The following is a 26,893-nucleotide window of genomic DNA, read 5'->3' as shown; positions in this document are numbered from 1 at the left end:
TGAATCTCCCTGATATGGCCAGCCTTCAACAGCTTCTGCGTTTCGTCCTTCACCACCTGCTGTCTCTCCTCGTTGAACTTTCTCCTTCTCTGGCGCACGGGGCGGACCGTGGCATCCATGCTGAGGTGGTGACACAGGAAATCGGGGTCGATACTGTGCATATCCGAGGCGGACCATGCGAAGGCATCCAGGTGGCACGAAATCACTTCTGCCACCCCTTCCTGCTCTCCCGGACTCAGCAAACTCCCTAACTTGAATGTCTTGCCACCAATCTCCTTGCCACCAATCTCCCTTTCTACGGCGTTGGTGGCTGGCTGTTCTCTGCTCTCATCCTCGACGGGCGCCGCCTCTTGCACGGGCGCCACGTCGCTAGGACCTTCCTCCATGGGTGCGTCTGCTTCGGACGCCGCCCTTGCCGGTATGGCCTCAATAGGCGTCGACCCCGCGGGTGTCGCCTCAATCATCGTCGTGTCCGCGCAGGGCGGACGTTCATATACCATGAAAACGCTTCTCTTCGTTTTCAGGCTGTTCTCATAGCATTTTCTCGCCTCCTCCTGGTCTGACCTGATGACTATCACCTTACCACTGAGGTCTGACAGCTTCATCTTCATGTGGCGTGTGGAGGACACCGCGTTCAAACGGTTTAACGCCGGCCCGCCTAGCAAAATATTGTAGGCGGAGTTGGCGTTCACGACCAGGTACCGGATGCTTTCGGTACGGGAGGCCTCTCCGTCCGTGAACGTAGTCCTCAACTCCAGGTATCCCCGGACTTCCACCTGGTTATCCAGAGGTTGTGTCTTTGCCTCTTCACCTCAAAGAAGTGAAGAAAGAGGTCAACCGAGGGCGCACAACCCAGAAACCCGAAGAGGATATCGAAGGCTTTGACAAAGGCCCAGCTGTTGGGGTATAACTGGGCCGGAGCGACATTGATCTCCGTCAGCAGTTCCTTCTCGAACCAGGAGAAGGGTAGGCGCACTCCGATGGTCTTGAAAACCACCTGGTAAAGGTAAAAGAAGGGGACCCCTTCGTTGGCCCGTTCGTCTCCACATACTGGCTCCCCTAGAGTGTAAGGGAGCACAGCGATGTCGTCGTCATGCCTCCTCGCGAAGGCCCGGTGATCATAGGAACATGAATCCCCTTTGTGTTCCCTTATGGCCCTGGTAGCGAGCAAGCATGAACATTCGTCAAGCAGACGGAGTTAGCTGCGTCGCAAAGCAGGAACGACGAGCTGAATCGTGTCAACGAGGAGTTGAGAAGGACGCTGCAAGCGCAGAGGGAACACGTGGTTGACGAAAGGGTGTCTAGGATGCCCTCACCTCCAAGAGCGTTCCCCATGCCATTTTGCCCTGAGATCATGGGAACCATGGTGCCTCCCAACCTGGTGGGGGTCAAAGCATCGTTCAAGGGGGTAGAAGACCCGGAAGCGCACCTGACGGCGTTCCACACCCAGATGATGGTGTCTTGGAGTTCAGACGCTGTCTACTGCAAAATGTTTATGAGTACGCTCAGCGGAATCGCCATGGAGTGGTTCGTAAGCCTACCAGAAGGACACATCACGTCTTTCTCTCAGTTCTCGAAGCTCTTCACTGAGCAATACATCGTCAACAAGGCACCTGCAGTGGTGTCCTACGATCTGTTCGACGTGCGCCAGTACCAAGGTGAGTCGCTGAAAGACTACCTCAACCGCTTTGGAGCACAAGTGGTTAGACTGCCCAGCAAAGATGAAGATATGCTGGTGCACGCGTTTAAGAAGGGTGTGCTGCCTGGCCCTTTCAGCGAGTCTCTCATCAGGAGCCATCCCAACACCTTTGCAGAGATTCGACGATGTGCGGTGGCGCACATAGTGGCAGAAACAGAGGTTTCTGAGAAGAGGGGAAGTGCTGCACCACCCAGACCGCGTGGAGGGCAAGGAAAGCCACAGCAAGCAAGGGTGCATGAGGCCAAGGAAGGGAAGAAGGTGCGGGAAAAACCTCGTCCCTATGCACCAGGCAAGGACCAGAGCAAGGGGTGTGCAAGGGAGAATAACGCACCCCCGAGATACGACTTCATGGTAGGATTGGCGGATCTCATCGCCCTTCCTGCTGTAGCAGCAAGATTACGAGTACCAGAGAAGACAGATAAGGTACTTGGAAGGAAGAAGAATGAATGGTGTGAGTTTCATCAGGCCTTTGGCCATACACTTCATTCCTGTTTGGCGCTGGGACACCAACTGGCAGAGTTGGTGAAGTCTGGTTTTCTAGCAGATTACCTGCGTGAGCCGCAGGGTGATCGCGCGTCAGGATCCCAAACTGGAGAACAACAGCATGAAGTCCCTGTGCACGGGGAAGTGCAGACGATCGCGGGAGGCTTCTCTGGTGCGGGATGCACAGCCTCACAAAGAAGGAGATACACTCGATCGGTGATGGCGTTAGATGCAGTGAATGAGAGTCATTACCCTGAAGTGGACATTATCTTCAGGAAAGCTGACCTACGGGACGTTGTCCCGCACGATAACGACCCTGTGGTCATTTCTCTCATCACAGCAGAAAGACGAGTGCATAGAGTACTCGTAGATCAGGGAAGCTCGGCGGATGTCATGTTCTGGCCAACATTCAACAAGCTACAGTTGTCCCCTGATCAGTTAAGACCTTATACTGGTTGTCTATACGGTTTTGCAGGGGATCAGGTAGAGGTGCGGGGATACATTGAGCTGAGGACAACGTTCACTGACGGAACGACAGCCCGCACTGAAAAGATAAAGTACCTGGTGGTGAATGCCCCTTCTGTGTACAACGTTTTGTTGGGTAGGCCAACACTCAATAGACTGGGTGCAATACCATCGACGAGGCATATGAAGTTGAAGCTGCCGTCGATGGAGGGAACCGTGATAACCATCAAGTCGGATCAGGCCGAGGCAAGACGCTGTTATGACAACAGCTTGAAGCAAAAGAGAAGTGTGTGCCACGTCACCACAAAACCACCACCAGGAGTGCGCGAACAGCGATTGGCGGTCAGGGAGACACAAGGCGCTCAGAGGATGCAGGATGCTGCGGTGGGGGGCTCCCAGGTAGCCCAAGTCGAAGAAGAAGAGGAAGGCGCGATCACCCCTCGCGAGCCAGGGATCGCGAGGGCGGTCATCGCCAGCGAGAGAAGGCCCCACCCAGCTGAGGGATGGGTCGAAGTGGACGTCGGGGGAAGAAAGTTCAAGTTAGGGGGATCCCTCGCTGAAGAAGAGCGAATGCTGATCATGGGTGTGATTGAGAAGCACATGAATGCCTTTGCATGGTCAGCATCCGACATGCCAGGAATCGACCCCGATTTCCTCTGCCATCGTCTGTCGATGGACCCCACGGTTCGACCCGTGCGTCAGAGGCGAAGAAAGTTCAACGAGGAGAAGAGGAAGGTGATCCACGACGAAGCGCAGAAGCTCCTGGCCGCAGGGCACATCAGGGAAATCCAGTACCCCGAGTGTCTAGCGAATGTGGTGCTGGTTCAAAAGGCAAGCGGCAAGTGGAGAATGTGCGTGGACTTGACTGACCTCAACAAGGTGTGCCCCAAGGATTCTTACCCCTTACCCAGTATAGATGCTCTAGTTGATAGCGCCTCGGGGGGAAAGCTACTCAGCTTCTTGGACGCTTTCTCGGGGTATAACCAGATCAGGATGCACCCAATGGATGAATGCAAGACTGCGTTTATGACGGAACGGTCTTGCTATTGCTACAAGGTCATGCCATTTGTGTTAAAGAATGCGGGGGCTACCTACCAGCGGCTCATGGATAGGGTGCTCTCGCCCATGCTGGGAAGGAACGTGCACGCCTATGTAGATGACATGGTGGTTACGTCCCAAGAGAAGACGCATCATGCAGCTGATCTGGAAGAGCTATTCACCACCATTGCCAAGTACAGGCTGAAGCTCAACCCAGAGAAATGCATTTTCGGTGTGGAGGCTGGGAAGTTCTTGGGTTTCCTCTTGACAGAGCGGGGAATCGAAGCTAACCCGGAGAAGTGTGCGGCGATCGTGGCAATGAGGAGCCCAACGACGGTGAAGGAGGTGCAGCAGCTCACCGGTCGCTTGGCAGCTCTGTCCCGATTTATGTCCGCTGAAGGGGAGAAGGGTCACCCATACTTCCAGTGTCTCAAACGCAACAACAGATTTCTCTGGACACAGGAGTGCGAGGAGGCTTTCATCAAGTTAAAGGGGTACCTGGCAAGCCCACCAGTCTTGCGAAAGCCCCAGGTAGGCATCCCTCTTCGTCTATACTTTGCTGTTACGGAGAGAGCAGTCAGTTCAGTCCTGGTGCAAGAGCAGGACCAGGCCCAGAGGCCTGTTTACTTCGTGAGTAAGGTGCTGCAAGGCCCTGAAACAAGGTACCAGGCCCTCGAGAAGGCTGCTCTGGCGGTGGTGTTTTCAGCCAGAAGACTCAGGCATTACTTCCACAGCTTCACAGTGGTGGTGATGACTGATCTGCCTCTCCAGAACGTATTGAAGAAACCTGATGTAGCAGGCAGGATGGTCAAATGGGCAGTAGAATTGTCAGAATATGATATTCAGTACGAGCCCCGAGGACCGATCAAGGGGCAGGTGTTCGCGGACTTCGTAGTCGAGCTATCATCAATCGCGACACCTACAGAAGGGCTAAATTTCCGATGGGTGTTATCGGTGGATGGCTCCTCTAATCAGCAGGGAAGCGGCGCGGGAGTCATCCTGGAAGGACCAAAGGGGGTACTGATCGAGCAGTCCCTCCGCTTTGCCTTCAAAGCTAGCAACAACCAGGCGGAGTATGAGGCCCTGATCGCAGGACTGTTGCTAGCAAGAGAAATGGGAGCAAGAAATCTGCTGGCCAAGAGCGACTCGTTACTGGTCACCGGGCAGGTTACCGGGGAGTTCCAAGCAAAGGATCCCCAGATGGCAGCCTACCTGGAGTATGTGCAGCTCCTGAAGACGTCCTTCGCCGAGTTTGAGTTAGTGCACGTGCCAAGAGAGCAGAATGCCCGAGCAGACCTGCTTGCCAAGCTGACCAGCTCAGGCAAGGGGGGGAAGCAGAGGACTGTCATTCAGGAGACCCTGAAGGTGCCGCGCGCGTTCGTATCAGACAACCAGGTGCTTCATGTATACAGGTCAATGGAGCGTCTAACGATCGGTCATCGGTCGTTGATCCAAGAAACGCTAAGAGCACCGAGGGTGAGATCGCGACCCTCAAAGACCGATGAGTCGATGGAGGTCCATGCGGAGAAGGAACCCGACACCTGGATGACGCCATACCAGCTATACTTAGAAGATGGTGTACTCCCGCTCGATCTGGCAGAGGCAAAAAGAATAAAGAGGGGTTCAAGTAAGTTTACTCTTATAGATGGAAGCCTATTTAGATTTGGATTTTCTCACCCTGTGCAGATCTGTGTACACGGCGAGCAATGCACCAGACTCATGTTTGAGCTGCACGAGGGGGTGTCCGGAAGCCACGTAGGTGGTCGCGCTTTGGCAAGTAGAGTACTCCGCGCGGGGTACTACTGGCCAAAGCTGAAGGAAGATTGCGTAAGGTTTGCTCAGCGATGCAAACAGTGTCAACTGCATGCAGACTGGCACAAGGCACCCCCTGAGGAGTTGAGGTCCATCCATAGCCCGTGGCCATTCCATACATGGGGGATTGACATCTTAGGACCCTTTCCCCTGGCGACAAGGCAGATGAAGTTCCTCATCGTGGCCATCGAATATTTCACCAAGTCGGTGGAGGCAGAGCCAGTTGCACACATCACCGCACAGAAAGTCGAACACTTCGTCTGGAAGAACATTGTCTGCCGCTTCGGAATACTCAAGAGGCTGGTTTCCGAAAATGGCACCCAGTTCACAAGTCATCAGCTGAGGAAGATGTGTGAAGAGTTAAAGATACAACAGGTTTTCGCTTCAGTGGAGCACCCACAAACAAATGGGCAGGTGGAGTCAGCAAATCGAGTGCTGCTCAGGGGGCTGAAGCGAAGACTAGACAAGGCCAAAGGAGGCTGGGCAGAGGAGGTCCCCAGAATCGTATGGTCTTATCACACCACCCCACAGTCCAGCACCCATGAGACACCCTTCAGCCTTCTCTATGGGACAGATGCCATGATTCCTGTGGAAATACAGGAGAGCTCCCCCAGATTCTTGAACTTCGTTGCTGAAGAGTCCAATGAAGAGCGTAAGGTGAATCTGGATCTGCTAGACGAAGTGCGAGAAGAGGCCAGAGTCAGTGCTGAAGCTGTGAAGAGAAGAGTAGAGCGGAGGCACAACTCTAAAGTGAGGCCCAGGCGCTTCCAGGAAGGTGATCTGGTGATGAGAAAGGCGCATCAGAATGACATGCAGAACAAGTTATCCCCAAAGTGGACAGGCCCGTACAGAGTGGTGGAGACATTAGAGAACGGAGCCTATCGCCTAGAGACTTTGGAAGGAGGAGCAATCCCCAGAACATGGAACGCCACCCATTTAAAATTTTATTTCAGTTAAAGTTGTACAGTAATGGCGTTCTCGCGCTAAAAGACACATGTTTGTATGTGGTGGAAACAGTTGAACAGACAAGGGGGCACTCTTTTCCCTAAAGAGGGTTTTTAACGAGGCCACCCAATTAAAGAAAAATTTCCAGCATATAAAGTGTGCTCAAGTATTAAAAGTTAAAATCCTCCTTGCCCCAGGTGCAAGTGCAGGTGATTGGTTAGACCCTACTTGCCCTAGGCGCAAGTACTGGCGCCGATCTAAGTCTTCCTCACCCCAGGTGTGGGCGCAAGCAGTTAAAGGTTTGAAAAGCCAGGGGTGCTAGTAAGACCAAAGGAGGGAAAGGAAAGGCTTTGACAAAACGTCCTTACCCACTTGGCATACACCAATATTGGCCCAGTAAGACTCTTAGTCCGAAACCCTTCTCACCCCAGGAGTGAGGCAGGGAATGAGCGACTCCACCCGCCAAAGGGTGAGGACCTTGGGGAAAGTAAGAGGGGTTAGCGAGAAACACTTTTCTTTCCCCAAGACGAGGCATCACCTTGAGCGATCGATGTCAAAGTCCTCCATGCACTTAGCGCTAGAGCGACAGAGAAAGCTAAGTAAAGACTAAAGAACGATCACTGATGAGTCGTCAGTAATTGGCTAGTGGTGCAAAGCAGTGCACGAGGACTGTTAAACACTAAGCTGAGGGAATAGCCAGTCGTGATCAAGTAGAAGTGAAAGAATAAGAGAAGCAGATCGCGCTAAGCCTACGCTGGTTAACACTTAGTCGTGCGCAAAGTGAAAGACAAAGCTTAAGATCGCGCTAAGCCTAAGCTGATTAACACTTAGTCGTGTGCGAAAGGAAAGGTAAAGCCCAAGATCGCGCTGAACCTAAGCTAGCTAAGAGTTAATCGCGCACATAAAGATAAGTGAAGTTCAAAGAAAATACAAGGAAGAAACTTATGCAACAAAAGAAGCATTGAGATTTGTATTCACAGCCAAGTCTTATACAATTTCAGAGTAATAAGAAAATTGTGCAGAGGTTAAATTTACAGAGAAGAGAAAAGATTAAGGGGCAGGAGGGATAGCTTTCCATCTACCACTTCATGATAGATGCTGAACTGCGAGAGGTCCAGGTCCGGGAGAACGCATCTGATTTGCTCGAGTGCTAGCTCAATCCATCAGTAAGGGCATCAGCTCCCACATTCATCAAATCAGCTTCTCCGCCTCCAGTTTCTGCTTTGGGCCTCCGCAGCATCCTCTCAGTGGTGATGGCAGCAAGGAGGAGGCAGCTTCGGACAGTTTGCCCACCACCTCCTCAGTCTCTTCTCCCAGCTGCAGCTGCTTCTTTGGTGGACTCGAGCTCCCCCATATTAAGAATTCAGTTGGCGTAGGGAGGAGGTCTCGGCCCGCAGCTCTACCACCGTGCAGTCCAAAGACTAACCAGCTTGCCCCATCAAGATCTCTGTCTTGATGGTCTCTTGGACCTGCGCTAGGTATCCCTCCTAGCTTCTCCACCATGCCCCGCATCAACTCAACGATCCTTGGGCAGCTTCGAAGTCACTTCGCAGTGACTCCTTGTCGTGCTCAAGATCCTCACCCTCTTCTCCAGAGCTAGTTGCTTGCGATGCTGGGTGGAAAACTCCAGAGAGAGCACTACCTGCTTGGCCAGGTGCATATCACCTCATCACCACTCCACTCGACAGCTCCCGGTTGCTTATGAGTTGTCGACCAGGGTGATGACCCTACTGAATTTTCGTGGTGGCCCCAGAAGCGCTTGGGCCCAGCTGGACCCACCACTTCAGCAGTGCGGTGGGATTGGCAGTGGTGGGGTGGTTGGGAACCCCCCAGCAGGATGAGCGGTGGACCAGGTGATTGGCCTGCTGGGGGGAAGATGGCAGTTGGGAGTTGGAGGCCTGCTGGCCTGGAGAAGGAAGGTTGATGGTTCAGAGGCAGTTTGAGCGCAGGGAGGAGGGAAGATCCTTCCTCACTTCCACCACCTCAATCTCTCCAGGCTGGAGAGATGAGGCCCCCTCGACTGCTGCTCTCTTCCTCTGGCGGTGTACAAGAGGAGAACCTGAGCTCTCCTCTTCAGTTGAAGCAGCCAGCAGCAGCAGTTGAAGTGGAAGCCTTCACCAGCCTTTTCCTTTTCTTCCCTTGCTCGGGGCCTCCAGCTGGCGCGACCGAGAGTGGGGGGGCTGCGATGGGCTCAGTTGTAGAGGAAGAGGAGCCAGTGCCCTTGGCTCCCCTACGTTTGGGAAGCTCTAGTAAAGCTAGCTTCCTGTCCTTCCCCGACATTGAGTCTGCATAGATGGAAAAAGGAAGAGTTAGATGACCAAGGTATGCAAGTAAGTTAAAAAACACATAAAAGCATGCATGGAAAGGTGCAGGTATCCTAAGAGGGAAATGAAGGGCTACCTATATACTTCTTTAAGGCCACCACATCGAATCGTCTTTGATGAGACGAGCAGAATTGTACTTGGCCCCCAGGAGCAGCCCGCACAGCTCGCGCTCATAAGGGGCCATAGCTTCGAGGTCCCTGGATTTCTTGAACTCAACTCCAGGAACCCAGTAGAGGGGGTACCCCTCGAGCAGACTTGGACTTTGAGGGGTAGCAGATATCATGTAGAATCTGCCCTTCCAATCTTTGAAGGATTCGTTCAGGCTGACCCAGGACCTGTCCCCAGGGTTCTTCGCTTCGAAGAAGTAGAGGAACACGTCCACAGAGGCGTTGTGCCCGAAATAGCTGCAGAGGATTTGAAATGCCCGGATGAAGGCCCAGGCATTTGGATGGAGTTGGCAGGGCGCGACGTTTAGCTCCATCATCAGCTCCTTTTCGAAGAAGGTGAAAGGGAGACGCAGCTTCAACCTCTTGAAGATAGCGGAGTAGACAAAGACGAAGGGCACCCCATTGGTGGCCCTTTCATCCGCGCAGATAGGCATCCCTCGAGGAGGGATGCAGATTTGAATGTTGAAGTCATTCTCCCTGTCGAAGGAGCAGGAAGGCTCATCAGGATTGCGACTTAGCAGGGACTTAAGATGGCCCTCGGGCAGTAGAGTGGAGGTTTCAGCGAGCAATGCCAGGGGAGCCCATTCGTAGACCCTGGCATTGTCGTGGAAGGAGGTAGCCACAGGCGGTGGTGGAGCTGGCGCACTCGCGGAAGGCTGTGCACCAGAAGAAGAGGCAATGATGCGCGCAGTTTGTTTCAAGCGAGCCATCGTGAGATAGCTGCAAATGGAGAAAAAACGAAAGGGTCAGAATGAATGGAAGAAGAGGGAATGATGAATGTTTCGGTGAAAACAGAGAGGGGAAAGGAGAAGGAGATGCCCAGGTGAAAAGAGAAAGAAGAAGAAGCAGAAGTCAGAGCGAGGGCATGAAAAAACCCTAGCGCGGGTTCGAGAGAGGGAAATAGAGAAGATGAATGCATGATAACCAGAATGATAAATGCAATCGGTAAAGATGACCAAAAAGGGGCAGGGAGAAGAAAAACCATACCTTTGGATGATCGCAAGAGTTTGGGAAGCAGAGAATTTGAAGAAAGATGGGTGCGCAAAGGAGAAGTTCGCAGAGAGTCTGGGAGTCGAATGAAGAAGATGGAGGAACAGTGAAAGGGCGCGCCAATTTGAATAAGAGAAGCGCTAGCGACGCACAGCGCTGGCCGTTGATGGGGCCACGTGTCGCGAGATTAAGAGAAGAAGTCCAAACGTTAAAGAAGTAGCACGTGAGGTGGCACGTGAGGCGGCCCCACTTGCCACGTGGACTGAGGGCACGACCACTTAGTCTCTTCGCTGAGAACGAGTTCTCGACTCGAGACTGGGGGGCTTGTGATCCGATCGGTCATCGGTAGTCGATGACGTCAGCATCAGAGAACCACGTGGACCACTCGCAGGGTGACACGTGGACCAGGTGGCAGAGAGGTCAGGGGGACGATCGCCAAGAGCGGTGATCGGTGGTCAGTAACCAAGTGATCACCGACAGACCAGGCGGCAGAGAGGTCGGGGGGCAGATCATCCAGAACGGTGATCGGTGGTCAGTAGCCAAGTGGCCACCAACAGACCGGTTCTCAGACTAACGCCTGAAGGCAGAACGCGAAGAAACGAATAAACACTGATCAGTCATCGGGTGTATTGTCATCAGGGTCTCGTGTTACACGCAGTTAAACTGGGACTGAGGTTCCCAGCGAGAGCGTTACGCATGGATCTCGCATGAGCACACCTCAGGGAATCATGCACGAGAATGGCCTGAGGGAACTAGTAAACCAGTCAGTGATTGGTGATTCCCTCAACCCACTACGTGCGTGGCATCGTGAAGGGTAAGTCGCCTACGCAGAGAGCAACGTCTGGTGAGTGTGCCTAGACCAGCCACACCCGATGTTCTCCTAAGAGTATGCGATTTACCCAGATAAGAGAGATATCCTAAGTTACTCCGCAAGGGCGTGACTTGGGCACACAAAGAGAAGCGCTAGAGCCCTTCCAGTAAATGACACGTGGGTGGTTAGATGTGAGTTGCAGGCCTCCACGTGTCATCTTCTGAGAGGGGTGCGGTCCAGACAAAAGAGCACTCCGTACCATTAAAGGTACAGACAGGCGCAGCCAAGCGCAGAGACGCGCAGACATACACAGACTCTCACGCTCCCACTGCTGATTCTGAAGGTACGCTTTCTCTGAAAAGCATAACAAGTTTCTGACACATGCCAGAAAAGCATAACAGAATGCTGTTATGCCCAGAAGCAGGGAAAGAGACATAAAAGAGAGAATCAGGGTGAGAGTGAGGGGATACGAAAAACAGAGAGCAAGAGTTTTTCACACACACTACTAGTTTTCTAGTCTTTGGTGGTTCTGTGGACTAACTTGATCGTCGGAGCGCAAACGGCCGCTAGAGGCGCCGTCTGTGTGTTTTGCAGGTCACGTTTGGAGATCCTAGAGAAGGTTCTGAGGGTGATCCTGTAGAAAACGCCAGTCGCGTAGGCGGGACCAAGAGTGCTGTGAAGCGATTCCTCCACGTTCGAGTTGCCGGCAGGATCAAAAATTAAAAGTAAAACATATTACATGAATCCAACACAAAACATAGAATCATAATGGAAATAATTCTAAGCAAATATATGCAAGATTCAAAGTTATTATACAATTAAACATGCAACTGATGATCCTTTGGTCTATCATCAGTAGTATGGTCTCCTATATCATCTCCACTGGTAGTAGGATTAAAAGGCCTAACATAACATTTTTCTTGATGAACCACTAGAGCTTGGCTAGTAGTAGAATGAACATTTTTTGAAGTAGTAAACCTTTTTTCATTGAAACTAGTCCATACAATGGAGGCAACAAGAGAAATTTATCAAGATGAACCTTCAAGCATGAACATCAATGTTGGACTTCCTCTTAATATGGCTTTATTTCTCCTAAAATATTAAGTCAAAGGTGATTCTTGAGAACAAAACATATGACAAAAATTAAATTATAACTTAAAATTAAACATGTCACAAGCTCAGGAATCTTATCGTTGACCAATTCTCCAATCTGTAATTTCTTTGTTCTCTCTACGGCCTCCCAGACAATTGGTTGTTGTTGAAGCTCCTTAATATATATTTAAAGACAAGATAAAATTGAATACCTATGTCTAATATATTATATTTAAATTAAATATATATATATATATATAAATATAAAAATATAATAATATTATCATTTTCTCAAAGTGAGTTGTAGTAGATTTGGAACCACCACAATAGATTGATACTCCTTTCTCAACAATCTGATTTTCCTTGACAATGACACTCTTGTTTCTGAAATTCTATAAAACTCCAATGTCTGACCAAGGTTGCTTGAGAAGGGGTGGAATCCATGTCCCCTTATCTTGACCATTGATCCTGCCTGTTGACCGGAACACTGGAAACTGCCTCGTCAAAGGATCGACGTGCGCACCGCTTCAAACCTCCGTTCTTCTTCGAGATCCACCTCAAGAACCTGCAAAGGAACAGAGCGGCGCCGTTGCGGCCGATCGCACTCCAACGCCCAAGTCAGTGACCGAATCACCAAATACTAAGAGAACAGGAACCGTGCAAATTCTCTCTCACAGTAAGCTCTATAACTCGCAAGCGTAAAGAGTGTAATCTGAACGTGCGTACCTCAGAAAGTTCGTTGAGAACTCTTATATACCTGGCTACTTTCTCTCTCCTGGCAGTTACAGACTTGGACACGTGGCTCGCATCTAGTCGTACACGTGCCTCCATCTGGAGCCTCCTTGACTTGGGCGCTGCTTCTACTCTCATTTTGCTAAGTTACTTATGCATGGTACTGCCCAGTGCATAGCTAACTTGGGAGCGCGATCTCTACTGGAACTGGCAAGTTAGGGTGCCTTCGTACACCTTCCCTGTGGTCTCGCCGGCCGCCTTCATAATCTGTCCCACCTTCATCTCTGGCGATGTGCTTGCTCTGGCGATCTCCAATCACTAGGTCGCCTGAGTTTACATCTGGCGACTTCATCTTTAACCCGGTGATCGCCGATTCTGGTATGCTGGAGATCGGAACACGCCAACTTAATAACTGGCGACTTCACGAGCCCCCCGACTTCCTTCCCTTCCGCCAACCTGGCGCCTTGTCAACACGCCTATACTGTAGCTGGATGCCACGTCATCACTTCCGACTACCAGGGCGGTACAACCATTATGAACTTTTTTCATTGCAGTTTTAAAATATGCGAACATTTTGTATAAAAACTGGACCTTATGACTTGCTCTTGTTTCAGAGCTAACATATACTCTTTCTGCATGAAAAAATAGTTAGGAAACAAAGATAGTAGAGTAATAAAATAAAATTTTAAATGTAACAATAATTGATCTTATCTTAAACTCTTCAAACCATCTTTCTCAAGCCTCAAGTTGAACCTTCTTTCAAGTGGGACTAGGTTCATCAAACTTTTGCTTGATGATGTGTGAGATTACAGTAGAAGGATCATTTTCTGGTGTTAATATATGTTCAAACATATTGTCAAAATGACATATTGAAGGATAATAGTTAAAATAAAATATACTTACTCTCCTTTTTCTGGATGAAGTTGAGGTCTTTGATCAATTACATTGATAGACTCATATGCAAGTGTAAGTGACCTTTGTATCGACAAAGGTTGATTCTGAATTGAGTAGGAGTTTATTCTCCTACAAAATGTTCATCATCTTGATACTGAATTGTAGGAAGTGAGGGTCCTTCATAGATAAGACATGTAGACTCCATGGTTCTTGGAAGAACAAAAAGGAGAGATTGGTGTTGTGTGAAGCTTCCTCACCAACATGAACACCTCAACCACCATGATTAGGTAGTCCATGACCACCACCTCTACTCCTTGGGTGTCAAATGCAAGTGAAACTTATTGCATATATAACAAGTAATAGTGTAATCAAAGTGGAATGATCAATTTTCAATAAAGAAATAAACAAATCATGATAAAAAAAAGTCTCAAACCTGATTGGGTTTTCTACATCCAAATGTGACTATTATCTGCCTTTCATTCAATATAATTATTACAAATCACAATCCTGTTCATGTAAAACATAATTAACACAAGGTATATAAGCAATTTTAACGCATGAATTACTGAAGAGGTATATGTGTCATTAAAATCACTATCAATGGCACCCTGACTTTAAATATATTCCTCCTCATACTTTTCATTTATGTTTGTTTGATTTATTAATTGTATATCTATTTCTTCTTCCCACCATCAACATTAGCAAGAGAATCATAAATGAAGTTTAGATCAACATGTATCATTGCTTGAAGTTGTAGAAGTTCATCATTTTGGTATGGAGTCTCATGCTTGACTTATTATATTATCAATTATTCTACTACGAGCTTGTAACCTTGGTATCTCTTTGGATATTTTGTGTCATAAACTTGCTCTACATGTTGTACAAATATGAATGGATCATATGATTTATATCCCTATGATTGTTTTACTTGAAGTATTTCATACTTATTATCTACTTTGGTTCTTGTTCTCGCCGACTGACCTATCGAACCTTGGTGGTGGACTCCGGGCTGACATTCTTTTTTCTTGTTCTTGCTTTGGAATGCTAATAATTCACAGTGAGGGGAGTTCCACTTGTTGACAAGACTCTGATGATCAAGTCACTAAGATCATATAACTATGAATATCTGAATATAGAGTATCTATATAAGTGTAGTTTCACCAGATTAAAACTTACCTCTCTTCAAGGTCTCGAGATCCCTTTTATATATTTATAGATTTTCCTTCAGGAGTTAACAAACATAAAAGTATTTTGTTAATATATCCCCTTATTCTAGAGGTGCGGGTAAAACATTATCTCAATACAAGTTAACAAGTTCATTTTTCTATTTTGAAAATGAGTATCGATGAAATTGTTAAATCATTACATAACATTATAATTACTTTTCTAACTTCTCAATATAACTTTATGTTTTCCCTCTCTTTTACTTCAGCTACAACTTTAACCATCTATAATCAAAATTTCTTTGTTAAAACTCATAAATAATAAAAAAGCGTATTTGGTTTAAGTAAAGATATTTGAATAATTGTTTAAATTATCAAATTATTATCTTTTCTCATATTAATTAAATTACTTAATTTTTTTATTTTACAAAAGATTATATATATATATATATATATATATATATATATATATATATTTTGATTGTCAAATGACGTATGGTTCAACCAAACTCTTGGATAAGACACTATCACTAGCGCAAAAATGGTGTTTAGCGAAACTTGTACAACGTCTAAAAAAAATAATAATGAGTTATTATATATATAAAAAATCATTAAATAAAAACTAATGTTTTATAAAAATAATAATTATTTATTATATTAATTAATTTAAATACTAATTTAAAAATTAATTTAATTTTTTTATTAATAATAATATGAATAAATTTTACTAATATATTTTTGTTCATCAATAATTAGCAATGGTTTTTTTTGAAAAATATAAAAATTAAAAAAATAATTAAATGTGAATCAACATCCGTCAATAAAATTTATCGGAAATAAAATACGAACACAATCTGTCAATAAATTATGTGAATAAATTTAATAATAGAAATTATTAATATTATAGTAATAATGTTAATATTAATAAAATTAATAATCATTACAATATTATTAGTAATAATAATTATAATGCTATTAATAATAGTTACAATAATATTAATAATTACAATAATAATAATATTATTTTTTATAATATTAACAATATTAATAATAATTAAAATAATAATAATAGTAATTACAATAATATTAAGAATAATAATAATAGTAATTATAATGAAAATAAAAATAGTAATATTAATATCAATAATAAAATATTTATAATAACATTAAAATTAAAAATAATCATAATACTAATAATATTACTAATAATTTTAACAATAATAATAATAATATTAATAATTAAAATAATAATATTAATAATTCTGTCGGTAAATTACCGATAAACATATTAATGTGAATTTTTGTCAATCAGAATTTTGTCGATAATTTTCATTCGATAGAATTTTTCATTACCGACCATCAAAATCTACTTTAATAATATAATAATATATATTAGAATTTTAAATTAAAAAATAAAATAAAAAATGTTAAAATATTATTTTAAATAATTAAGTTAATGGTTTTTTTAATTTGTCTGGAAATATCATAACCATTATAGAAATGAAAAAGCTAAAAGATAACTTTGCCAAAAAGAAAAGTTGAAAGACTTGTAAAACATACAAAATTTGGAATGATTTGGATGGGACAGTTTGATGGGTACATATTATACAAAGTGATGAAATACCATATACATTGCTTCTGCTTGTTTCTGGTTTCTAGCTAATTCAGCATTACCATATATATACTGCATACATACATATAAACTCTGGCTTCAGATACACACGATTTATATGTAGTAAAAGCATAGGGATATTTCTTACTATAAAATAAACAAACAACCAGAAAAGCTTATTGGGTGAGAAAGGATTAAAGTAAACCATAGAACAACAGCAATTATGGGATAATCATTCCAAATGGAGATTAACTTTCTTCCAATCTCATCATATGTGTCATCATACACCTTTGCTTCACTTCTTCTCCCTTTCTTTGCCTCCTCCTTTATCTCTCTCTTTCCTCTTTAACTTTTCACCGCCTCCAACAGCATCTTGGTTTATTTTATTTTATTATATTCCACCTAAAAAGTAGATAATTAAATCAACTGAAATTACATGAGAGAGAGATCCCATCTTGCATATACCACTTTCTGCTGTTTAGGGTTGGAGGCATATATAATTAACAAGGCTACCTGCCCATTCTCTTGGGTTTTCTCTTAATTCATTCACTAATACTTCTTCCCTCACTCAACTCTGTGTGTCAGTTTCTTATTCTAATTTTAGTCAAACTCAGAATCTGATCAGAAACAGTTTCAAGATGCTGAGAAAGATGGATGAAGGAGAAATCATCACAAATGCTTTTCCTCAGAACCTAACTGCTTCTGCTGCATCAAATAGTAGCAATCCTCCTCCTGCTTTGAAGAGGAAGAGAAACCTCCCAGGAAACCCAGGCATGCTTGTTTCTTTCTTCTTCACCCTCTCTATTCTCTCTTCATTAGTATCTCTTGCATAAGCTTTACCATCATAGGTATTATCATTACAAGAAAATTTAAAATTAGCAATGAAAAGTTCTTTGTAATTTTTTTAAGCAATTCATTAGTTTTATTTTGACATGACAAAAAACAGCTTCCATCACCAATTCTTTGACGTTGCAGTGTATATTCAGAGTCAATTTGTTTTTTCATCAAAAGCAAATGGTTAGACAAATGATTTAATATGTGAATCTTTCTATTTGCACAGATCCTGAAGCTGAAGTTGTAGCCTTATCACCAAAGACACTCATGGCTACCAACAGATTCCTGTGTGAAACTTGTGGGAAAGGTTTCCAGAGGGATCAAAATCTTCAACTCCATCGACGAGGACACAACCTTCCTTGGAAGCTTAAGCAGAGAACGGGGAAGGAAGCAAGGAAGAGGGTTTATGTGTGTCCAGAGAAAAGTTGTGTCCACCACGACCCTTCAAGGGCTCTTGGGGATTTAACTGGGATAAAGAAGCACTTTTGCAGAAAGCACGGTGAAAAGAAGTGGAAGTGCGAGAAGTGCTCAAAGCGTTATGCGGTGCAGTCGGATTGGAAAGCACACTCCAAGACCTGTGGTACCAGAGAATACAAATGTGACTGTGGAACTATCTTTTCAAGGTAACTAGTTAACCTATTCATCTGAATTTTCTCATGGCAAATCTCTTACCAATCTTATAGGATCAAGCTTTTTTGGTTTGTAAAAGTGGTAACAGACTATATATAGTGGTCTAAAACCAATTCTCTTTCTCTCTCTCTCTGGGTTGATGCTTTGTATTTGGCTTTCTGGAGAGAAAGAGAGAACGAGGTTAGTTCAAAACAAAGGAAGCCACACAAGTTTTTGATAAGCCTTAGCCCTAAACGACAAAATTTCTTAATTTGGAATTATCTTACTTACCTATTATGTAATTATTAATTCAGTTTTTCCTTGGCAATATATATAGGGTAGTTAGTATCGCACAAGTCATAATGTCTTAGTCATGTTATCATGTTATATACTTCCATTTGTACTTTTGTTGAGTTAATGTTAGAGACGTTTCTTTTCACCTTCGTACGAATATTGCATTAAAATCCAAAACTAACTATCTGTTAGCCACGATGCTACCATATAGCATTATTTGAGTAATTACAAATTAGAAAATAAATAAACAAACCTATCTTAGTGAGATTAAGTCGTCACGAATTACAATGCACCAAAATGGAGAAGCAACATTTTATTACTATAAATTATACATTACATAACCTTTGAGCGTGTATTTAAGTTTTCAAGAAATAATCTAGCCAATAAATATTTACTTTGTTACTATTTTGTACTACACACTTGGTGTGGATAAACAAACACATCTAGATTTGCCTATTTAGATGATTATTATTATGACCTTTGGTTTTTGTTACCAATACTTTTGGTTGAGCAGGAGGGACAGTTTCATCACTCACAGGGCCTTCTGTGATGCTTTGGCAGAAGAAACAGCAAGGGTAAATGCATCGTCTGACATTAACGCTTCTTTAGGGCGTAACATTGGTTACAACGTAATTGGAACTTCCCTAGGCCCTAACATGGCTACCCATTTTTCTTCAATTTTCAAGCCAGTTTCAAGCACAGAAGAAACAAGCAATCAAACATCTAGGGGACTACCCCTTTGGATGGGTCAAACATCTCCTCAGGCTCAAGAAACAATGGTCAACAACAATTTGAGTGAGATTCATCAACTTGGGTCTGTCACAAGCTCAGAAACAGCATATGGTGGCAACTCACTAGTCCAATGCTCAAATTTTCCACCTTCAAACTATCAACTAAGTTGGGTGTTTGGAACTAAACTTTCCAATGACAGTAACATCCAAAAGCTAACAACCAGCACAACTACATCACTTCCCCTAGTCAACTCGAGTGTTCCTTCTTTGTATAGTTCCCAACACCAACCCCGTCAAACATGTTCAACAGCAAACATGTCAGCCACAGCTTTGTTGCAAAAAGCTGCTCAAATCGGATCAAGCTCAAGTGACCCTTCATGGCTTGAGAGCATAGGTTTGAAATGTGGTAGCAGTACCCAAGGTCAAGATGGGAATATCAGTAACAAGTTTAGTGGCATGTATGGTTCAAGTTTAGTTCTCAGCACTCTTGGGACTGAACCAGATAACTCTGCATCTGACTTGTCACAAATGCACCCTCCCAAACGTAGACACGTACTCAATGAAGAAAATGGAGGGGGGCAATTTAGGGATTTCCTTGGTGTTGGTGTGCAAAACCATTTGCCGCACTTCATCAATCAAAGGGTGGATTTGATTTGAGGACAAGTATTCAATGAAAATGGTTTTTTCCACACTCATTTGAGAATGTACACTTTGCAAGGAACACAGAGAATAATAATGTGTTGAAGAAAAGGAAAAAAAGAGAGAGAGAGATGTGTAAGTAAATCTAGTGTGAAAAAATCTTGAGTTGATATTTAATTGTGAAGTTTAAGTATCTTGATGTTTATTTTGTTCCTCTATGTGAAATGGGGAAATAGCAATAAAAGAAAAAGATGTATGATGTTGAAGTTGGAATTGGAGGAACAGAATTAGTATCTGGAAACTTTGCAGAGAGGAAAAGGTGGGTATTGAGTGCTTGATGAGGGCTAAAAGGTTTGCTGTTAGAAAACTATTGAAGGGTTGAAAGGAGAGATATCCATGCATATTCTTTTGAATGCTGAAAGCTGACCCCTTTTGAAAATGGTGGCTTTAATTTTTGATAAAAGGAGGGAGGGTTGTGGAGTAGTGGGGGCAAAGCAAAGGACAAGCTTTGGAGTCCATTATTGCACAGTTTGTTTCATCTCTGATGTGTTGTGCTTCATGCCTTTGGCTTAAAAAGGAGAATTTCCAGTGAAAAAAAAGCATATATATTAGTACAAATAGGCTTTTAGCCTTTAGGTTAAAATAAATTAATGCACACTTTTCACTCACCCTGCAATGCATATTTGTAGCACTACCCAATTGGCTAAGTTTTCTAAGCATGCAAAAAACTGGAGTTAATTTTTTCTCTTAATTTCTCTTACTTTTTCTTGGTTCCCTACCTTCCTCTTCTTTCCATGCATTCAGCGGAAAGTGCGGTATAGAGTTAATTTTATTATATCATGCAAGGTTTTTACAATGGCAGATTGTTTCAACTATTGTAAAAATAATATTTTATCATGGATGACAAATCATATCGACATATTTAAATAAACTTTTATTATGACACTAAAACTTATCTTTTTATTATTTTTTAAACACAATTACATATTCAATACTTGATTCAAAACTAGTGATTAAATTGAAACAAATTGCTAATTGATTCATGTGCATATCTTCCCTAATATCAAACTTTTAATTAATATATCTTTGTAGTTGTTTTACTATATATATATATATATATATATTTATCAGCAATAAAAAATAATTTTGTTTTACTATATATGAATACAGGAAAATGTCCGAAACTAATATGACTTGGTACTTTTGAATTAGTGTTTATTTCACACCATTTTAAAAAAATAAATGGTTTAAAATATGAAACACGTTAGTTTTTTCGCTCGATAGGGTTTTGTAAAATTTTGGAAGAATTATTATAAAGCATTCTATGAAAACACATCTTCCCTCCTAATTAGTTTATATATATATATGGTTGATTCTTGTTATTTCTAACTCTACCAAACTACGTTATTATATTTTGGTTTGATATTGATCCTGCCTGTTGACTTAGCGCAAGAGCGTTGCCTCGTCACGATCTTCCTCACCAGCTTGACACCACGTGCCCTCCAAGTCCGCTCCACAGATAGTCTCTCTGAGAACCTGAAAAAGACACAGTGGCGCCTCTGCGGCCGGTGGCGCTCCGACGCTCAAGTTAGATCACAAAATCACTAGAGAAAATAATGTGTGTAAAAACAGCGTGTGTAAAAAACTCTCTCCTCAATCTCCCCCTGATTCTCTTTTATGCCTCCCTCTGTATCTGCGCCTAACAGAATTCTGTTATGCCTCTCTGGCATGTGTCAGAACCCTGTTGTGCTTTTCTGTGGCAACGTACCTCCAGAATCAGTAGAACGGGAGTGTCTGCGCGTGTCTGCGCTTGTCTGTACCTGTAGCGGTACGGAGTGCACCTTTGTCTGGACCGCGCCCCTCTCGGATGATGACACGTGGAGGCATGCAACTAACCACACACGTGTCACTACTTGAGGGGCTCTAGCACTTCTCTCTGTGTGCCTAAGTTATTCCCTTGCGGAGTAACTTAGCGCATTCCTTTTATCTGGGTAAATCGCATACTCTCAGGAGAACGCCAGGTGTGGCTGGTCTAGGCACACTCACCAAGCATTGCTCTCTGGCGTTGACGATTCCCCCTTCACGATGTCATGCACGTAACGGGTTGAGGGAGTCGCCAATCACTGACCGGCTCGCTAGCTCCCTCATGCCACCCTCATGCACAATTCTCTGAGATATGTTCATGCGAGGTCCGTGCGTAACGCTCTCGCTGGGAACCTCAGTCCCAGCTTAACTGTGTGTGACATGAGACCCCGACGACCATGCACTCGATGACTAATCGGTGCCCTACTGCTTCTCGCGTTCTGCCCCCAGGTGTTCATCTGGGAACTGATCTGTCGGTGACCGCTTGGTTACTGACCACCGATCACCGTTCTGGGTGATCTGTCCCCTGACTTCTCTACCGACTGATCTGTCGGTGGCCACTTGGCTACTGACCACCGATCACCTCTTTGGATGATCTGCTCCCTGATCTCTCTGTCACCCGGTCCACGCGTCACCCTACGGGTGGCCCACGTGATCATCTTCTGCTGACGTCATCAACCATCGATGACCGACCGGATCACAAGCCCCTCAGTCTCGAGCTGTGAACTCGTTCTCAGCGAAGAGACTAAGTGGTCGCGCCCTCGGTCCACGTGGCAAGTGGGGCCACATCACGTGCTACCTCACGTGCTGCCCTTTAACGTTACGACTACCTCCCTTAATCTCGCGACACGTGGGCGCATCAACGGTCAGCGTGGAGTGTCGCTAGCGCTTCCCTTCTTTCAAATAGGCGCGCGCCTTTACTGTTTCTTCATCTTCTTCAATCAACTCCCAAACTCTCTGCGAATCCTCTCTCTGCGCTTCCACCTTTCTTCCGGCTTTCTACCTTCAGAACTTTCGCGATCATTCTAAGGTATGGTTTTTCTTCTTTCTTGGTCCATTTTGGTTCTTTTCATCGATTGCATTCGTCTTCTCCGTTTTTCCTCTTCTCGACCCACGCTAGGGTTTTCGCATTCTTCACTCCGCTCTGTGCTTCTCCTTCTTCCCACCTGGACCTTTCTTTCTCCTTCCCCTCCTCTGTTTTTCACCGAACTATTCATCATTCCCTCACCTTCCATTCATTCTGACTTTTCACTTTTCCTCCACTGCAGCTATCTATCAATGGCTCGCTTGAAACAAACCGCTCGAATCATGGCCTCGTCTTCTGGTGCATAGCCTTCCGCAAGTGCTCCAGCTCCGCCACCACCCGTTGCCACCTCCTACCATGACAACGCCAGGGTCTATGACTGGGCTCCCCTGGCGTTGCTCGCCGAAACCTCTACCTTATTGCCGCAGGGGCACCTAAAATCCCTCCTGAGCAGCGACCCGGATGAGCCCTCTTGTGCCATTGATCGGGAAAATGACTTCAACATCCGCGTCTGCATTCCTCCTCGTGGGATGCCCATCTGCGCGGACGATAGGGCCACCAATGGGGTGCCCTTCACCTTCGTCTACTCCGCCGTCTTCAAGAGGTTGAAGTTGCGCCTGCCCTTCACCTTTTTCGAGAAGGAGGTGATGATGGAGCTGAACGTCGCACCCTGCCAACTCCATCCAAATGCCTGGGCTTTCATCCGGGCATTTGAAATTCTCTGCAATTACTTCGGGCATAACGCCTCCGTGGATGTGTTCCTCTACTTCTTCGAGGCGAAGAACCCTGGGGACAGGTCCTGGGTTAGTCTGAATGGGGTTGCTGGACGGGTGCTCTTGGGCTTGTATCAGCAATCCTTCAAAGATTGGAAAGGCAGGTTCTACATGATATCTGCCACCCCACAAAGTCCAACTTTGCCCGAGGGGTACCCCCTCTACTGGGTTCTTGGGGTTGAGTTCAAGAAACCCCGGGATCTTGAAGCCATGGCCCCCTACGAGCGCGAGCTATGTGGGCTGTTCCTGGGGGCCAAGTACAATTCTGCCCTTCTCATCAAACATGAGTTTGATGTGCTGGCTTTGAAAAAATACATAGGTAGGCTCTTCCTCTTTCACCTCTTAGGGTACTTGCATATCCTCATGCTTGCTTGCATACATTTTGACTCACTTGTATAACCATGCCATCTAACTCTTCTCTTTTCCCTTCGATGTAGATACGATGTCAGGGAAGGAAAGGAGGAAAGCTTTGCTGCCCCTCCTCTCTCGGTCGCGCCAGCTGAAGGCCCCGAGCCAGGAAGGAAAAGAAGGAAGCTGGTGAAGGCCTTTCCTTCATCTGCTGCTGCTGCTGCTCCCGCTCCTTCAACTGAAGAGGAGAGCTCTGGCTCTCCTCTCGTTCACCGCAAGAGGAAGCTTCCAGCTGTTGGGGGGTCCTCATCTCTTCAGCCTGGGGAGATTGAGGTAGTGGAGGTAGAGGAAGGTTCACCCTCGCCCCCCTCTATTCAACCTGCCCCAGTGCCATCGTGCTTTCCCTCTCCCCAACAACTGCCATCCCCAACTCCCCGATCGCCATCTCCTTCCCCAGCAGGCCAACCACTTGGTCAATCCACTCCACCTGCTGGGGGCGATTCTGCTCGCTCGGGGGATCTCCCGGGACCTCTCGTGTCGCCACCACCACTGCCAACCTCCGCCGCTACCGCTGAAGGTGGGGGGGCCAGCTCTCGACCAAGCGGCTCTGGAGCAACCAATGAGAACTTCAGCCGGGTCATCGCTCTGGTTCGACAGCTCATTCGCAGCCGGGAGCTCATCGAGTGGAATGGGGAGGAGGTGGACATGCATCTGGAGAAGTAGATAGTGCTTTCCCTGGAGTTCTCCACCCAGCACCGCAAGCAGCTAATCATGGAGAAAAGGATTAAGGAGCTTGAGCATGACAAGGAGTCACTGCAAAGTGACTTTGAGGCTGCCCAAGGATCTGTGGAGCTGATGAGGGGTATGGTGGAGAAAGCCAAGGGAGAGTACCTAGCGCAGGTCCAAGAGACTATCAAGACTGAGATCTTGATGGGGCAAGCCATCAATGTCTTGGACTGCGAGTTCCGGGGCAAGGTGACCCACCTGGAGGCCGAGACTTCCTCCCTACGCAAACTGAACTCACAACTGGCGGGGGATCTCGAGTCTGCCAGGGAAACAGCCACTACTGGGGAGAAGAAGCTTGAGGAGGTGGTGAGCAAGCTGTCTGAGGCAAAGGGCCAATTGGAAGAAGCTGCTTCTTCCATTGCTTCCCTTACCGCCGAGAAGAATGCTGCAGAGGCCTCCAAGCAAAAGCTCGAAGTGGAGAAAGTTGACCTTTGGGTGTGGGCGCTGAAGCCCTTGCCGATGGGTTCGAGCTGGCCCTCGAGCAGATCAAATGCGTTCTTCCGGATCTGGACCTCTCCCAGTTCAGCATCTATCACGAAGTGGTAGATGGAAAACTCATCCCTCCTCCTTGAGTTCTTCCTCTTTTTGTAATTTTACACCTTTGCACCATTTGTTGCACTGGGAACTTGTATAAACTTTGTTGCATAATATATACTAGTTTCAGCCGCATACCTTTCTCTTCACATTTTCTTAAGCTTTGTCTTCCTCTTTGCACACGACTAACTGTTAACTAACTTAGGTTTAGCGCGATCTGGTACTCTTTGATCTTGGCCTTTACTTGATCACGACTAGCTACTCCCTTAGCTTTATACTTAACAGTTCTTATGCATAGCTTTGTACTAGATGACTGACTAGGCGTAGTCTGTCTGCCTCAGCTTGTTGTGTGAGAATTTGTTTGGAAAAGTTTCCTCCGACAACTCATCAGTCGTCGTTCTTCGGGCAGTGTACCCACCGACAACTAATCAGTCTTCGTACTTCACTTTGCTTCTCTGTCGCTCTAGCGCTAAGTGCGTAGAGGACATCGATCGTCAGAGGTGATACCTTGTTCGGTGAAACTCGCTCAACTGCGTGAACTCAGCAATACTTGAACTTGACCCTCCATGTACTGCTTTTAACTCGAGCGAATTGTTTAGCCTTATAACAAACTTGGCAAACTGTTAACTCAAAGTAAACTTGAGCAACTATCAACTCTTCGGCGATGACGTTCAATGAAACTTGTGAACTTAAGGCAACAAACCTTAACATGAAATCACTTACTAGGCAGCAGGTTTTGACTCAAACTAGTATTAAAATACAGTTTACCTGATCTGCCAAGTGAAGTCCCCCCTACTTCTGTCATCGCCCGGAACTCTTCTGATCTGGTACTCGCCGCACAACCCCTTCACTGTCTCAACTTTCACGCCATAAGGTTTTGGCGACGTTACCTTTCTTCTTTTCCTGACCTGATCATTGTTCCTTCATCTGGGGATAGAGGCACCTTTCGGATCCTTCTCTACCTCCCTGAGTTTCAGAACAATGATCTAGTTTTACTGGGTCAACGTTGACGTTTCACTTAAAGGGGGAAAGGCACTTTCCTTCCCTTCCCACCATCTAAGGTCACAAACACCCCTGACCTTTCAGCTCATTTTGCCTGAACTCGCTCAACGGCGAGAAGGACTTTATCTGGTGCCTCTACTTTGCCCAGGGTTTACATCTCCTCTTCCCTGGATGCACTGAGGACTTTTTAATCTTGCCTCTATCTGTTGGTGCAGAGAGGTCTTTTAATCTGATCTCGCCTGCACTCGCACAAAGTCGAGGAGGACTTTATCTGGTGCCTCTACTTTGCCCAGGGGTTACATCTCCTCTTCCCTGGACGCACTGAGGACTTTTAATCTTGCCTCTATCTGCTGGTGCAGAGAGGTCTTTTAATCTGATCTCGCCTGCACTCGCACAAAGTCGAGGAGGACTTTATCTGGTGCCTCTACTTTGCCCAGGGGTTACATCTCCTCTTCCCTGGATGCACTGAGGACTTTTAATCTGTTCTCGCCTGCACTCGCACAAAGTCGAGGAGGACTTTATCTCTTTCTCGCCTCAAGACGCGCGAGGGCGTTGAGGTCTTTAATCATTGCTGGTGCCTCCGATCACCGAAAGACGATGAGATGAGGACTTTAAAACTTTAACTGTGCCGCCGATCGCCGAAGAGCGATGGGGACTTTTAAACTTTTAACTGAGAGCATGCAATACGATTTTACTGTTGCCCTAGATCACATACGAATAATAAGGCCTTTTTCCTAAAACTCTCGAAGCCGTAAGCATGCAAACATAGAAGCTTTAAACTTTGAAAAACTCTTCTTTATTGGGTGGCCTCATTAAAAACCCTCCTTAGGGAAAAAAGAGTGCCCCCTTGAAATTGTTTTTACAGAAACTATTCGAATCTCTTCATATTCGTCTTTACTTACAAGGCTTTAATTGTAATACGACTTGAGATGTGTTGCGTTCCAAGTGCGAGGAATCGCCCCTCCTTCTAACGTCTCCAAGCGGTAGGCGCCATTCCCGAGCGCCTCGGTTATTCTGAACGGTCCCGTCCACTTGGGCGATAACCTGTTCTGCATCTCATACTGATGGGCCTTCCTCATCACCAGGTCGCCGCTTCTAAACTGCCTTGACGTTACCTTAGAGTTGTACCTTCGCTCAACTCTTCTCTTTACCGCTTCGGCTTTCATTCTCGCCTCCTCCCTGACCTCATCCAGCAAATCCAGATTCATTCTTCTTTCTTCGTTCGAATC

The 26,893-nt window shown here is 45.5% G+C and overlaps 1 protein-coding gene across 1 annotated transcript; it reads left to right on the top strand.

Annotated features, from left to right (window-relative positions):
• The first annotated feature begins 16,697 nt into the window (after nt 1-16,697).
• On the top strand, nt 16,698-19,600 carry LOC137829846 (zinc finger protein NUTCRACKER-like). The gene is given in 4 exon segments (XM_068636809.1): nt 16,698-16,998; nt 17,288-17,684; nt 18,479-19,307; nt 19,309-19,600. Coding segments are annotated over 4 exon segments (1,398 nt in total). The 5' UTR covers nt 16,698-16,865; the 3' UTR covers nt 19,348-19,600.
• Nucleotides 19,601-26,893: the final 7,293 nt, after the last annotated feature.

The sequence above is a fragment of the Phaseolus vulgaris genome, chromosome 11, assembly GCF_000499845.2.
Source record: "Phaseolus vulgaris cultivar G19833 chromosome 11, P. vulgaris v2.0, whole genome shotgun sequence".
NCBI lineage: Eukaryota > Viridiplantae > Streptophyta > Magnoliopsida > Fabales > Fabaceae > Phaseolus > Phaseolus vulgaris.
The sequence above is the reverse complement of the archived record's forward strand: the minus strand, read 5'-3'. Positions and strand labels throughout refer to the sequence as shown.